This window comes from Rosa rugosa, chromosome 2 (genome assembly GCF_958449725.1).
Source record: "Rosa rugosa chromosome 2, drRosRugo1.1, whole genome shotgun sequence".
NCBI lineage: Eukaryota > Viridiplantae > Streptophyta > Magnoliopsida > Rosales > Rosaceae > Rosa > Rosa rugosa.
The window spans coordinates 29,691,813-29,708,040 of NC_084821.1; the positions used below are offsets into that span (position 1 = coordinate 29,691,813).

The 16,228-nt window shown below is 36.2% G+C and overlaps 1 protein-coding gene and 1 long non-coding RNA gene across 4 annotated transcripts; one reads left to right on the forward strand and one right to left on the reverse strand.

Moving 5' to 3' along the window:
• Window positions 1-3,336: 3,336 nt before the first annotated feature.
• Window positions 3,337-5,330, reverse strand: LOC133734661 (uncharacterized). Of its 3 annotated transcripts, none has more exons than XM_062162274.1 (3): window positions 5,178-5,330; window positions 3,645-3,866; window positions 3,337-3,554 (listed from the first exon to the last, which is right to left on the reverse strand). In XM_062162274.1, exons 1-3 carry the CDS (start codon window positions 5,193-5,195, stop codon window positions 3,483-3,485), a joined length of 312 nt encoding a protein of 103 aa, XP_062018258.1. In that variant the 5' UTR covers window positions 5,196-5,330; the 3' UTR covers window positions 3,337-3,482. The 3 variants fall into 3 exon arrangements, with proteins under 3 accessions (XP_062018258.1, XP_062018257.1, XP_062018256.1); XM_062162273.1 differs by having other exon boundaries at window positions 3,337-3,501; window positions 5,059-5,195; XM_062162272.1 differs by having other exon boundaries at window positions 5,059-5,195.
• Window positions 5,331-9,573: 4,243 nt separating this feature from the next.
• Window positions 9,574-11,010, forward strand: LOC133729367 (uncharacterized). Its single transcript, XR_009856345.1, has 3 exons — window positions 9,574-9,719; window positions 10,350-10,416; window positions 10,576-11,010. It is a non-coding gene; the product is annotated as an uncharacterized LOC133729367 (long non-coding RNA).
• Window positions 11,011-16,228: the final 5,218 nt, after the last annotated feature.

Consider the following 16,228-nt stretch of genomic DNA (forward strand, 5'->3'; position numbering starts at 1 on the left):
TTCCTTCCTCCCCAATTTTCAACTTCCATCTTCAATTGAAACTCACCACAAGAAATAGATGTTGTTTCATTCACTCTATTTCTAATTTTTAGTTGTAATAGAAAAAAAAAAAAAAAAAAAAAAAAACCACAAACTGTTAATACATTCTAGCTGATTCAAATCAACGGAGGAGGCGGTGACTCATAGTAAGGGTTCAACAGTAAGGTGTGAGACATATTCTAGGTTGAGAGATTATGGGTGAAGAGATTCCAATCTAGTTTGTTAGGGGTTCTTTGATTGATTATGCAGCATGATACAATACAAAAAATTGATGTTTTAAATTGTGCTATATATAAAGCTCTACCTTAAGAGATTGTTGGTAATTTTTGGATTTTAAAGATCAGAGAAACTGCATTATAGCTTTAATATACAAGCTCCAGTAGTACATGGTAAACAACACATTTAAGAAAAATCACCCAAGAGTTCTAATTTTTCCTTATGGTGTGTTTGGATGAGAAAATTAGAAAATTCAAACGAATTTGTAAATGATAGAATCTACAATTCCATCAATTAAAATTCCCACATCCAAACACACCCTTAATGTTTTTCATCAATTTACAAAGTTTGTGAATCTTCCCAATAAGGATATATATGTTTTTTAAACCTTTTCTCGATAAGGACTGATACGCTGTAAGCAAGCGCGCAATTTAACCCTGCAAAAATGTAGTTGTCAGTATAGAATAAGTAGGGATCGTTCAAGCCGGGGATTGAGAGTACACTTGTAATTGAAAAAATAAATTAATAAAAGTAAAAAGTATTATTTACAAAAAGTACATATACAAATAACGAAATAAAAAGGGGGGGGGGGGGGTTTAAGAATTAGAGTTTTGAAAATTAAAATAAATAAAAGAAAGAAAATATAAAAACACATGTACAAGAATGAAACGTAAGAAACAAAAATCAAAACCAATTCCATATGATTAAACTCGATTCAAACCCTATAATTGATCATCTGAGTCATGAGAAAGAAGTTGATCATGTGAAACATTTGACGCAAACGATTTCCCATATTTAACTTTCCTTTACTAATAATTAACCTAAGTGAAAGCACCTAGATCAATCCTATTAAACATGCAATCATAGTCTAGAAAGCTAGCTAATCAAAACATGTTCAACGCAAGAAGCATAGAGAAAGGTTATCAACTTAAGTGCACAACCTAGTTATGAATAAGTTCACCTATTTGCAATCCTCTTCAATTGAACTCGACCTTTGTCCAAAGCCTTACTACTTGTGATTTAGGTTCACAAAACTATTAGGTAAATCGTTTACCTAAATCTAGCACCAATTACATGCAAATCCTATAAGTGTCGACCCAAATAAGATAAACATATAAAAGTTTTCTGTCCAGCAAATTCAATCAAACAAACTCACATAAGCAACTTAGAATCACAATTATAAGAATTCGAAAACTTTATTTAAACATAGAAATTGGGCTTAAACTTTGCCCTAAACGTTATTGTTAACTAGAAACAAATTCCTACGAAATCAAACAAGGAAATCAAAAGATTACAAGGAAAAAGAATGAATTACACCGTGAGTTGGAGATGGAGATGGAGAGCTTGATGGTTGGATCTTGAATCTTGGAAGCAAGCCTTCAAGGTGGATGATGGAGGATATGATCTTCACAGCTCCTTCTTCTTCTTTCTCTCCTTGCTTGAAAACGCAGAACTTTGCAACTAGAGAATGGAGAGGGAGGAAGAGCTTATGACGTTATGGAGGATTTTCTGAATGAAAGTGTGTGTGTTCAAAACGTCTAGCATAGGGGGTTTATATAGGGGGACGGCCAAGCTTCATGATCCTTCTTTTAATTTCCCAATGAATTAATTTGATAATGCCACACAACTTCGACCAATCACGTAGCGCCACGTCAGCTCTGTTGTGTCATCCAACCAATCAAAAAGCTCCAAAATCAATCCCTAATATATTGTTGCCGAATTTTCAAGGATTATTTATGATTTTATTCATAAATTTCGGCCAAATATCTAGGCATGAACCTAGACAATGTATCTGGACGCATTTTGGACCTTTTCTCCCTTAGATCTCTCCATGGCTTTATCCTTAATGTCCTCCCCTTGATTTTCTCTTGATTTTCACATTAATACTGCATATTTTAATTCCTTAATTTCGGCCAACATATCTTGAGGGAATTGAGGAACGAATCTGGACTTGTTTTGAGTCTTTTCTTGTTGCACAATCCCTTGAAACTCTCCCAAGATTTCCTCAACGTAATCTCCTTGATTCTCTCCTTGATTTTCACATTATCTCCATCATTTCCCATGGCAAAAATCAGATTTAATCTCCCAAAATATCTCCAACGTCATCTTCAAGCCATGTGGTCTCCTAATGCCTTCAGGTTTCCTAGCCTCATCAGGATTCCTGCGTTGATTGGGATTCCTAGTCGGACCAGGAAAACTCGATTTCTTCATTTCAGCTCATTTCTGCATCCCTTGTGCCTTGCCTTTGTCATCTCCAATGTCTCACATCCTTCATGTGTCTTTAAGCTCATTTCCTTGTCATTTATTCCAATGTACCTAGAAAATAAAAACTAAATTAAAAATGATTAAGTAAAGGAAATAACTAAGAAAAATATGAGGAAATAATTATTAAAACGTCGCATAAAAATACTCCTATCAAGGACATGGTATATAACACATTTAAGTAAAATTACCTAAAGGTCTAATTCTCCCTTTAATTTTTCCGTAAGGACAAAAATTGCTATTGAGGGTCAGTGTCAGTTATTTCAAATAAGCAATAGGTCATAGCTTACCGATGTTAGTAAAGTGTTTATAAAGCTCTTTATTTTTATTTTTATCGGGAGTGAGGTAGCAAGCCACCTCGGTTACATTAGCAAGTTAGTAATAGACCCACCCAGTCAGTATTCGAACCGAGGTCCACGAGAGTATCCCAACAAAGCCAAACTAATCTCTCGCCGTAGGCGCGCGAACCCTAGTGCCTCTCAAACCTGCTGGCCACAAACTGGTGGGAGTTAGGATTCGAACTTTATACATGGGGGTTCGATGCTAGGCAGCTCGACCAACCTTACCACACTAGGTGGTTAAGCTTTTATTAGGTTTTATTGAGGTCAATAAAAATTTTATTGAATTTTATTGAGGGACACCAATAAAAAGAAAACAAAAAGGATCAATATTCAAGAAAATATTTACAATAGTTGTGGGAAACAAATATTAAATTTAAATAGGCTGATGTGGAAAACAAAAATAAGGAAAAACTTGTGGAAAAAATTATTATTATTATTATTTTTTTTGGTCCCTTTAGTCAAGGATCACAAGACAATATTTACAAAAGTTCTTGATTAGATTTTCATTGATGATCAGGTCTCATCTATGATGAGATTACATGTTAATAATAGGTTACAAATGGCTAAATTTATGATTTATTAGCCTCTCAAGAAATCAAGGCCTGATACAACAATTTATGTAGGTCAGAATTGTCTTTTTCCTCTGCATGAAAAGAGAGACAAAAGAAAATTAAATGGAGATGATGTCTTTTTCGTCTGCATGAAAAGAGAGAAAAAAAGAAAAATTAAATCAACTACCAAGATGGTATGTAAGGAATAATTGGAGATCGAAACAGATAGTGTTACCGTAACAGAATCATCAGAATGATGACGATGATCATGATGGCCTTGAGCAGCCATTAATTCCTGTTCATTTCCAAGGCTGTTGCGCTTGAACTCGGTCAAGTCAGTCTTATTTTGCTTCCGGTTAGCACGAGCTTGACTAAACACCACAGTATAGCTGGTAGGCTCTACTGCGGCGTTTTGTTCCCATCCTCCAAATTGAGGAATTGACTTCCGACCATTTCCCTACAAATATAAAACACCCCTTATCATTCCTATATCTTGTCAGTTTGAAGCGAAACTGAAGAGGACAAGATATTGTACACTTGACTTAAACCCTGTATTCTTTGTTCAATGATAAATTTTCCAATACACAAATGGTCACTGGCTTATGACCCGTCCGACACTTAACTCATTGTATTTTCAACAATATCACCTAACTCACTCACTTTTACATCCGTATTTCACTTAATATATTGGCATTAATTATACCGTTAGAGGTCATTAAAATTGAGGGTATATTTTTCTAAACACCAAAAAATGCATTTCTAACTTGAAAGTTTTTAATGACAAATATTTTTTTTCAAATTATATTTCAATTTTTTTTAAAATTCCATTTCTATTAGAAATTTCAGAAATTTAAAACAAAATTGGAAAAAGATCTAATAAATTTAGATTTTTTTTTTTAAGTTGAAAATGTATTTTTAAGTTTTTTGACAAATATACCCTCAATTTTAACAGCTTCTAAAGAAAAATTCAACTACAGTGAGTTAAGAATAATATAATGTTAAATGTGAGTGAGTTAAGTGATATTTTTGAAATATCAGTGAGTTAAGTGTCGAACAGGTCAAAACTCAGTGACTATATTAAGAGAGCGATTTGAATCTCAGTGTCTCTTTTCTCAAATATTATGAAAGGGAGATGATATTTGAATCTAGAAGCCTCATGTCCAACCAGATGAAGAAAATAAATCTAGAATTTATACTATTTGGTAGATTTGATAAAAATGTATGGGAAATAAATCTAATTGAAATAGTCTGTAGACAATGTTTTGTTTTAATAATCTCATAAGACATTTTTTTCTCGACACAAAAAGTTATCAAATCCTAACAGTTAGCCTAACCTTGATGGTCCTGGAATGAGTTAAGATTGTGATAGATTATGGTTCAATTCCAAAGACGATATACCAAGATGCCAAAAACGAACCAAAACAAAGAAAAAAGAATCACAACAAAAGATAATCTAAATTTTGTTTTCTTGAAGAATAAACAACTAAACACCTAGATTAGGCTAAATCCTGATCGTGCTAGTATAGCCTTAGAAATCTGATTGATCATAGATTCAATTTCATACAATAGTGAAAAAGGAAAAGCAATAAAATCAAATGATAATCAAATCAATGCAAGCAGGAATATTCGTTGAGAGCAAAATATAATACCTCTTCAATCAATCTAGAACAACAAGGAGGAGGTAAAGCAATGGAATGCATTCAAAACATCAACGGAATAAAAAAAACAATTGAATGTCTTCTAAACATAACAAAGTTCTTAGGCTTACCTCCTCCCGGTGTCCCATGTAATCCTGGAAGGAGAGTTAAGAGTACTACCATAAATTGTTTAATTGGTAATTTAAATAGTTTTAAAATTATATACCCATTTCTAATTCAAAAAACTTCAGAATTATTTTCCTACATGGCAATGAATTATTGGAGGATGGGAAGGACAACCTGTTTCTCTCACCATTTACCATCCTTTGGTAAGATATATCTATAATTGAATTAACCCATTTTCAGTTAGAAACTCATGCTAAAATAGTAAAGTGGGAGAAAGAGAAAGATAACGTAAGCCACAAAATCTGCCAACCAAGACAGTGCATTGGTTTTAGAAGAAATCTATTTATAAAACAGAAATGCTAGGATGAAAATATTAGAAATTAATAGGACGGTTATATTTGCTCAAAATTTTGGATAAAATTTCATAGGATTCTTCGAGTCTTGCTTAATCTTCAATTGAGAGCATCTTTTTTTTTTTTTTTTGAAAGGAAGATGACAAACTATATTAAGTGAAAATTGAGGATTACATGGAGTGATGCATAAAACATCAAAAGAAAGCAATAAAACATAACGAGATGCACAAACGCATCTGTAATGAAGAAAAAACAATAAAGCATAATTAGATGCACAATCGCATCAAGGATAAAAGGTAACCAGGTAACCATGTGACTTGATGTCGTAAGGCATTGCTGCACTGCATATGTCACTGAAGCAGTGTAAATAGGAGAGTAACCGTAACTGTAACCGATGATATGACCACCTAGGAGAGGCGATTCACTCACCAAGAGATCGAAAGCGACCAAGGGTGTCAGAACCTCGGATTTAGGCAGACGAACTCTTAAGAACCAGAAGAAATACCAAATCAACATGAACAGCTGTCTCGGATCCAAGATCCGGATTTGAATGCGACCCGGGTCCCAAATACGGATCCAAATCCGGCCCGAATCCAAAATGAGACCTGACGGGTCAAACATGACCAAAGCCCAAGCCCACCTTAAACTGATCTGGGCACCCAAGCACCTGGGCACCCTGGCTTCAACCGGACGTCCGCTGCCATCGAAAGCAAGAAGCCGCGCCGCCTTCGCCTGAGGGAGGAGAGCAAACCGGAGGGAGAAACCCAGCAACGGTAACCTCCACTGGTGCCAGCCGATCCTTGCTGGAGTGTCATCAGCTTCTTCTCTTTTGCCTCTCTCTCCGTCACCATCGTACTGTGATCTTGCCACATGGACAGCCGAGCATCCAGACGCCGAAGAGCCAGAAGCATTCCATGGCGAGACTGTTGCTGACCCGACCCGAAAATCCGCCAAGTCGCCAACTGCGCCCACCAAGATCCTCCCAGATCTGCCAGCGCCGCCGCTGTCATCATACCATGCCGTTTGAGTCGTGCTCGCCTAGGCCTAGACGAGCCACCGCAACACGGCGCCTCCAATGGGGCTCCAGAGGACTGCACAACAAGAGACAAAGGATCTGATACAACACAAGCCACCACGCCAGCCAGCCATAAAGGCCCAGAAAACTTCTGCCACCGAGAGACCACAGTGACAGTCGGAACGGAGTTGGGCAACCCCAAAGGGGATACCGAAGGTGTACTCCACGCAGGATGGAGAAAGGTACAGAGAGGCCAAGCCCGAAGGCGGCGCTCTCCCAACCCTAGCAGAGCTCTGCTAGGTCGAAACATTTTTTTTTTTTTTTTTTTTTTTTCAATTGAGAGCATCTTTAGCAGACTCTCTATTGTGGCTCCTTAGCTATTTTGGAGAGCATGTTTAACTTTTTATCTATTTTAACAGCTGCACTGGACTCCTAAGTGGCTCTCTATTATAACTTTTAGCTATCTCGCTCCTAAATATAGAGAGCGGGATGAGGCTCTCTATAATTTAAAACATTCATTTTAAGTTATTTTATGTAATTTATAAATACATTTAAACTATTTAATATTCATTTAAAAAATAATATAAATTCAAAACTAGCTAAAATAAAGAGCATTGATGCAGACGTAATTCTAAAGTGGCTAGCTAAAATGATTTTTTAGCTACTTTAGTTAAAATTTGACTCAAAAATGGCTAGCATTGCTAAATATGCTCTGAACACAATTTTTACTTATGAGTTATGAGATACATGGGGTCTCCATGGCTATCCTACTGTAGCTTATAATATTTTTATGTTTATATTTTTGGAAGAAAGATAAATTCGAAACTAAAGCCTCAAGTGTAACTAGCCTTAAATTGGTCAACTCGAGGCAGACCATCTTCCCAATATTTAGAATGTATATTCAAACATTAATATTTTCGTGTTTATATTCGAAGCGATTGAACATTACTACAACGAGGTATGTCTAATCGAATTGAGCGAATTATGGCTACAAAACAGGTAAACACCAGTTAGTAACAAAACTCATTATCAAACGAACAACACAAAGGAGAAATTTTTTTTGAACTACAACACTAATGCAACTTCACAGACTTCAATAAAAGACAAAAAAATTTGCACTTGTAACCTTTTGAAAACATTAGATTATCAATTCACTACAAAATATTGGAGTGCGGCAAACCTCACTTTGCAATTGATAAGTACTCGGAATAAGCTTAAGCTTAACTTACTAGAGACATCTACATCTAGAATAAGATCCTTGAGAGAAAAAGTCAAGGTAGTACTTTCTCTCAGAACACGCGTAACATGTCCCAGCAAGAGAGGTACACCCTAACTTAGACTTATTTTTAGCCACTCGAGCAGTCTAGCTAGGCCTTCCTTAATTTTTCTTCCTTTTTTGTAAGAGTGGAAGAAGAATTACTCAACTATGACTTCTATGGCATGTCAACTCATACTTAAATCGCAATATTTTTTACTGCATATATATTGTATAAACATCTCATCTATATATATAAAAAATAAAAAATAAAAAAATAAAAAATTTACCACAAAGGGTGTGAATTAAGATGTACAGGATGAGTTCATGCACAAAAAATGTACCTACATATACCCAGAGAATCCTAGCACAACAGGCGAAATAACCTTCACACGGATCTGTGTCTCTGCTGACTTATGCAAATGAACAATCAAAGTAGAAAGAAAAATCATACAAGCACTTGTAGACACCTGCAAACCACCTTTTATTAGGTACATTTCATGTATGGACGAGCACTAATGCTTGCACGGGAACAAACTATCTGCACACAGTGGTACGCCACATACTATGAGAAAGAAGCATGGCAACCAATTGGATCTAGGCTTCTGCAGCAATGTAATCTTAGCAGTACAACGAATCCATTGTGGTTATCACATAGCCATCTTGATTTGTGCATCCCATTAACTCATTCAGGCATTCCATTTTAAAAAACACATCTGCTTCTATTGCCTGCATTCGCCTCCTGCATCTAATATTAACACTCATGAGATATACTCAGAGCAACTATTAGTAATAGTCACTCGAGACATCTATTACCTACAAAATGCTTCACGTACAAGCTAGTCCTCTTATGCCACACTTTAAAGCACTACAAAAAAACAAGCCTTTTGCGACATATTTTTTGCGACACATAAGCGCGGCCGTCGTAATTACTCATTAATGGGATAGATAATTGACCAAATTTTTTTTTTTTGCTCGGAGCCAAACTATTTGCCACACTGATTTAAGTAATGTCGCAAAAGCTGTAGCAAATAGGTTCAATGCTAACTGCTATTCGCTACACATACGCATCTCGTATTTGAGATCTTTTTTAGATAACTTTTTTTTCTTTGTAGGTTATTGATAGCGCCTCTACCAAGAGTTAACTGCTCTTAGGGGGATGTATTGTATTTAGATTTCTAAGGTGTTTTAAAGAATTTTTTGGACTTGAAAAATCTGTGGGTATTCAATTATGATTTAACAAGACTTTTAAAGAGTTGTTGCAAGTATTAGGGTATTCAATTTGGATTTGTAAAGGGAGATTTTAATTCCATAAAAATCTGAAGGTATTCAAAAAATCTACAAATTCTATAGAATTTATAAAATAGTGAACTCTTGTGGATTTTAGAGCCTCAGGTATAAATACCAAAGCTCCAAACAAATCCAACGTCTCCACCAAAGATTTCCACAATATTCTTTTTTCAAAACAGCTCGACGTAGGTACGTGAAACCTCTTCTCTCTTTTCTAGGGTTTCTCTTCTCTCTCGTTTTTTCTTATAATTTGGATCTCCTTTCTCTCGTTTCAATCCTTTTCTTAGTTTCCCCTCTTTCACTCTCACCTAGAATTAGTGATTGAAGCCTCAAATCGATACCCATCACAAAGTTCCCGTAAGTCACTGCGGCCACAATCTTCTTCTCCTTAATTAGATTCATATCTGATTGTTGGTGGTTATTGCAGTTTTAGGTCGAAGAATGTTGTCCGTCCTTCACCTTTGAAGTCGTCTTAGGGTTCCTCCCATCAATCTTTGGTTTGCCCTACTTTTCTAATTGTGCATACATTTAATTGATGTGATCAAGTTTTGTTTTCTTCTCATAGTGCAGGAGAAACCCAAAACAAATCAAGGCCTTCTAGATTGGGCGTCCTTGTTCTTCATATGATTGACGGGTAAATTATATAGTTTCTTTCATGTGATATTTGTATATTAGTTATCAAAGTCTAATATTTGAATGTCAACAGGCAAAAGCCCTAATTCTTATTTGTTGAGTCTACCCTAATTTGATCTAAAAAGCAAAGGCACATTTCTCTATAGATTTCTTGATCTTTTTTGTTCATGATGAATTTTAGGTAAATTGATTTTTAAGAGTTTTAACAGAAACGTAGATTTTAAAAGATGAGAAGTATAAAGTTTGAGAAGTGTGATGTTTCCTGACCTTGGATGCCTATATACAGATCATGAGTCTAGCTACTTATTGAGTGAATGAAGCTTTTATAGATTAGAATTTTGTTTCTTGAATTTGATTAATTATATATATTATATGTGTGCGTCCACTTGATTTCTCTATTGAGTTCATCCAAATACTAACCCATGTCTCTATATAAGTAGCTCTGTAAGTCTGCATCTAATCAAACTTATTAATAACTGGTTTGGTGTTTTCCTCTGCAAGATTGTTTAAATCATTTAGTTGGGTACTTTTGCTTTATTTAGTGAAATCTCTTGACCCTATTTTTTATCTATGTTTCCTCCTCTGATTTGGATAGTTGTCTAATGTTTAGGTTTTTCTTTTATTTTTGCAGGGTTTTAAACTTCTATTTATGACAAGCACATACTCTCGCTTGAGATAAGGATTCTAGTTTTTGGAATGTATGATTAACTTATGACAAGTACCTGACCTTAACTTAGTTATGATGATATAATTTTTATTTTGGCTACTATTCATAGTTCTGAGAGTTTTGACTTTTTTCTTTACTTGGGTGGTTTGATTATTTGTTAATCTTGCTGCTGCATATTGTTCTGTCTTAGGATGTTGATTTCTGAAGTTCCAGTAATACAAATCACCATGGGGATTGGAGAGATGAGTTTTGTTACACCTTTGCTTTCTGTTTTTTCTTTTTCAAACATTTACATCTTTGCTTTGATTCTCTTGTTGAAGCACAATTATAGATTGATAAGTCCATATAAATATCATTATAAAATAACTTGGTAGATCCTCAGAGTGCATATAAATTACAGTAAGTGAATGAAAATGGGAGGTCTGGAATTTTGTTTACAGTAAGTGACACACTATTTTTTTTCATGACCATGCTAATTAAATCTAATTGTATATGTGCAGGGTTTCAATCGAGATTACATACCAGACCTTACATCCCCATATGAGTATTTTTAATAGTAACATTTGTATATGACATTAGAATATTTTTTGTATAAACAGTTAGATCATATATGATGTCTACCTACACCCCCTTAGATCAAAAATATATATGATATATAAACTTGTTATAAGTGAAAGGTATTTATAATTCAAATGCAAATAGTGTATATTTTCAATTTACCTCTTACTGCGACAGTCATCTTGGCTGTTGCGATTTTTTTTTATTTACCTCACAATGTATTTGCGACGGATAAAAAACGTCATAACCTTGTCGCAAAAGGTTTTTGCGACGTTTGATTACGCGTCGCATTTAATGATAATTATTTATGACATAAGTACTTGCGACACTTGAAAAAACGTCGCAAGACCGTCGCAAAAGGCTTTTGCGACGCCTCTTTATGTGTCGTAAAAAGCGAAAAAGTATTTGCTACGCGATTTATGGCGAAGGTTCACCAAGCGTCGCAAAAGGTTATTTACGACGCTTTTTGTTCTTTTTACGACGTTTTCCTTATGTCGCAAAAAACTCTCTTTTTTGTAGTGAAGCTTATATATACTATGATGTAAGTATCTACGGTTATGCCATGTATCTAAATTTACCTACTTATCGGTCATTTAGACTGTAAATAATTAAGAATCTTACTTTTACCTTCATTTCGATCATTTAGGGGACCAAATGTTGACTTTTTGTTTGGCTCAATTTTTTAGGAGACTTCCTTCATGAAATATGTAGAAGGTGTTAAATCAAGTTCGTGAACATGTGGCACATTAAAACTAGAGTTTGTATGCAGAACTTATGATCTGAAAAGTAGAAGTATTGACCCGACCCGACCCGAAACCAAGATCAGATGATATCTTCGTTGTTCGGCTAACCCAAATCGCCGGAACCGATCATGTTTGGAGCGCCTGTACACAACGGCCAAGCCTATGCCCTTCACTTGCCTCAATTAGTAGTTGGAAAGGAGTATCTAAACCATAACCTGTACATCAGTCTTTTACATTGACCCAATTCGATCTCTGAACTCCGGCCATTTCAGCCGGCGCCACCACCCACTTTTGGAAGCCCTTGTCCTCATGGTTCGGGTCCACCAAGCCATCGACACTGAATCGATCGGAGGAAGGAGAATCATTGGCTTGAAGATTTTGGGTTCTAAGATCTTTCGAGGATGACGTGTAGATCGAGCTCGAGGAGAAATTCGTTGGATGGCCATCATAGCCATAACTGTAATTTTGTGAGTGTAATATTTGAGTATATCATAATTGTTTTTAAATTAAATATGCATGCAGTACTATATTTTAAATATTGATTTGTCGTATTGATTTATATTGTGATATTTGAGTATATCAGAATTACTTTAAGTTATGTTTTCGATGACATGGTGATAATTTTTTTTCTGAATATTTTTAGTTACTTATTGACTTTATTTGAAATTTGAGTCGTTATGGAATTAATACCACTATTTCGATTATTGAGAATTTCTTTTTGGAAAGTGGAGATTTAAATGTTTGAGTATGGATAATGAGTTAAATTTTACGAGAGCCAATGAGTTTGAGATTATGTATTTGAGGAGGTAAATTATGAAGATGATGATGTTAACGCATGCATACATTACGTGGTCGGCAGTATCCTCCAGCTAATAGTCTAGTCCGCAGTACCTTCCAGACAATATTCTGGTCCGCAGTACCCTCTAGCCATTGCCTCATAGTATACTAGTCGGCATCAGTACCCTCCGATGCGTTATTGTTGGGGACATCACGAGTGTGAAAATATGCGCAAATTTGTGTGATGTTACCTACTTCCAAGTATAGGAGGTCAAGTTTTAGTAAAGGGGAAAAGTAAGAGTATCGTACCCAATAGATTGAGTAACTCTACCCTAAGCTAGATTACCGCGAAAATAAAACATAGAAAACACATGCGAGTCTATCTTTTTACAAATTAATAGTCTCGGCCCTTTGGAAGCCAAAACTATCAATAATGATATTTACAATGGTAAAGTGGTGAATCGGCTTTTCAATTAATTTTAACTATATTAAAGTTAAAGTGCAAATAAAGCAAAATAAACTAACAAAGTGTAAGAGATTTGATCAAATAAGATTAAATAGGTTGTAAGGCATCACACCTAACCTCCTTTGTGCCAAATTTAAGTAACCAAATCTAACATGCTCATGCCAAGATGGAATCCCCCTCGGTTCTCTTGATTATTGAGTAACCAAGAAACAATTATACTAAAGAATGTATTTAAGCTACCCCTTGATTATCGGAAATAACTCTCCTACAAACCTTTTAGTTTCTACCCATTTCTTGATTATCGGATACAAGTAGACCTATGTAGATGCAAGCTAAGATCTCTTGATTATCGGACACCTAAGCCACACCCACATGATAAGTCCAATTGTAAGGACCCAAGCAACCTTATTTGATTATCACAAGATTACCATTTCTACATTTGCAACATGCTTTAGTTTACTAAGTTTGTCAAGCCTAGCATACTTCCATGAAATTATCAACACTTACCAACCTTAGGTGACAAATCTAAGATGCATAAATGAAGAATAATTAAACTAGCAAAGTAGAAATTCATGGCATGATCCATATTAAATTTAACTACATAGTTTGTACACAAATTAGGCTAGGGCTAAACCCTAGCCCCAAATTTATTCTACTCACTACTCATGGAAATATACATAAAAGCCTTAAAAGAGTAATACATCATAAAACAAAGAGAAGATGGTGAGAAAAAGTTACAATACCCACGGGTTTGGTGTGTCAATACCAAACCGAGATGAATCAATCCTCCCATAAGCTTTCTAGATGCAAACCGAGAAGATGTGATGCTTCAAAGTATAGTATTTTCGGTTTTCTCAAACCCAAAACAATATACAAATCTACAAACACAAAGAGAAGATGAAGAACAAGGCTTTATGGATCTATCCACAAGTGTGATTGATCAAAAGGTATAGAATCTCAGGTTTTGATTATCAACCAAAGATGCTATACCTCTCTCTCTACACAAAGGCTAAACAAAACTACCTAAACTACCTAAAAGATGAAGAACAAAGAAGAATGGAGAGGAAATGGAGAGAGTAAGAAGATGAAATGGATGAAGGAAAGTATGAAAAACGTCCAAAGTGAGGGGAGGGTGTTTTTATAGGCCAAAAGTGATGAATGGAGGGTGGAGATCAAAGAAAATGAAGGGCTAGATGTGATTGACAAATTTGTAAGCACAAAATGTGGATCTATGTTACGTCCCGGATCCAAGTTACCGTTTTACTAGTCTTTCGGATGGTAAACGAGAGTTATTTTTATTTTCGGCTCCGTTTCGACCTTTTAGGGGGCCCTAAAAGTTGACGTTTTGTTCGGGTCAAAATTTGAGAAAATGTTCTTCATGAAAGTCGTAGAGGACGTTAAACCGAACGTGTGCATATGTTGTACGTAAAAATCAGAGTTCGTATGCGAAAGTTATAAGCGAAAAGGTAAATTTACTGTTCATGGTAAATTAGTATATATTCGAAAATTTACTGTGGTAGATCAGTTCTACCACTCTCTCTCTCCTCTCCGTTTCTCTCTCCCCGACCCCGTCAGCTTTGGCCGGCGGTTTCTCCCTCATCCGGCAACGGATTTGGACAAGGTCGGCGGCTATGGAACCCTCTCTTCCTCCTCTTCATGTATGTGGTATTTTGGTGGCTCGATTTGGGCCGTAGAAGGTGCAGCAAGGTGGTGACAGCGGTGGCATTTCGGGTCTCCGGCGATTCGCGTTTTCCGACAATTTCCGGCCGTTCCACCACCCATAGCATGAAGTCCTCGTCTTCGTGGTTCGACCCATGCCAGTGGGTAACCTCAATTTTGCCAGATTACGACGAATCGACAGCGGGAATGATCTCACGGATTTGAGGTAATTTCGACTACGTAAACTTGAAATTGAGCTTGGCCACAGTTATGAAAGATGTTTAGGATGATGAGACGATGTTGTGGATGAAATTTGGTAGCCAGTTGTGGTGGTTGACCGGTGGCGCGTGGGGCCCAAGTGCTACCGCCAGTGGCGGCGCGTCCGGCCGTTCCTGGTGGGTTGTTTTGGTCTGTTGGGTAGTACTTGTTGTTACGAATTTATAGATATGAGTTTGGTAGGAATCGGAGGAGATTTGGGTATCGATCTGAATTTCCGAAGTTTAATAGTTTGGTTATTGATTTATGAGAATTCCACAGTCGGATTTCTCTCAATTCTGCCCTAGAAACTTTAAATTAAAGAATTGGTGTTAATGATGAAGTTTTGGTTAAATCAGAGAAGGAATAGAAATGTTGATTTATGAGGATTTGATGTGGGAATCATATTTAATTTTCGGATTGTTATTCATAAATTATAATTGTGTACAGGGCGACGTGCCGAGCTACTGCTCGACGTAGGAAACCGGTAGAGTGGTCGCCTAAATAGCACTGTGAGTGGACATTTATTTTACATAAATTGTGCATGCAGTATTATTATTATTTTCCAATTGAGATATAATTTATGATTTGAATTATTGAGTTTTATTTATGATTACGAGGTTAGTATTGAAATTCGTTCCCGAGGGCTTTTACTAGATTTTTGAGATAGTTATTTATGAGTTATTGAGTTGGGAAATGATTTCGGGAAGTGATTGATTAAGAAAATATTATGAGAATTATTGATTTCGAATATCGATTTATATGAGGATACACGAGTACGAATGTTTTAACAAATATTTGAGCATGATTGAATTATCGAGATTTCTTGAGTTATGAGTTCTGAATTTATCAGCTTTGAAGTTATATTGTGAGATTTCTTTCCGAAAGCATTTATTGATTTACCGAGTATTTGATTTATGCTTTCGAGGATTTATTGAGATATTGAGCTTTGAGTTATCGAGATATTCTTAAGTTATGCTTTCGGTGAATTATATATTGAGGATTTATTGAATTAATATCGGGTTCTTTCCGAAAGCAATTATTTTAAAGAGATTAATTCAAGTTCACTGAGGAGGTAAATAAGTCAGCGCATGCATGCATTACCTGGTCGGCAGTCCCCTCCAGGTAATAGTCTGGGCGGCAATCCCCTCCAGACAATATTCTGGTCGGCAGTCACCTCCAGAATATTATTCCGGTCGGCAGTCCCCTCCGATGCGTCATCTGGACGGCAGTCCCCTCCAGATGACATGAGGTAGTTAGTCAGCAGTCCCCTCTAACTACCTATGGTAATCGGCAGTCCCCTCTAACCATCACCTCCTCGTCCGGTCGGCAGTCCCCTCCGATGCGTCACTGGTCGGCAGTCCCCTCCAGGTGGCATGAGATGA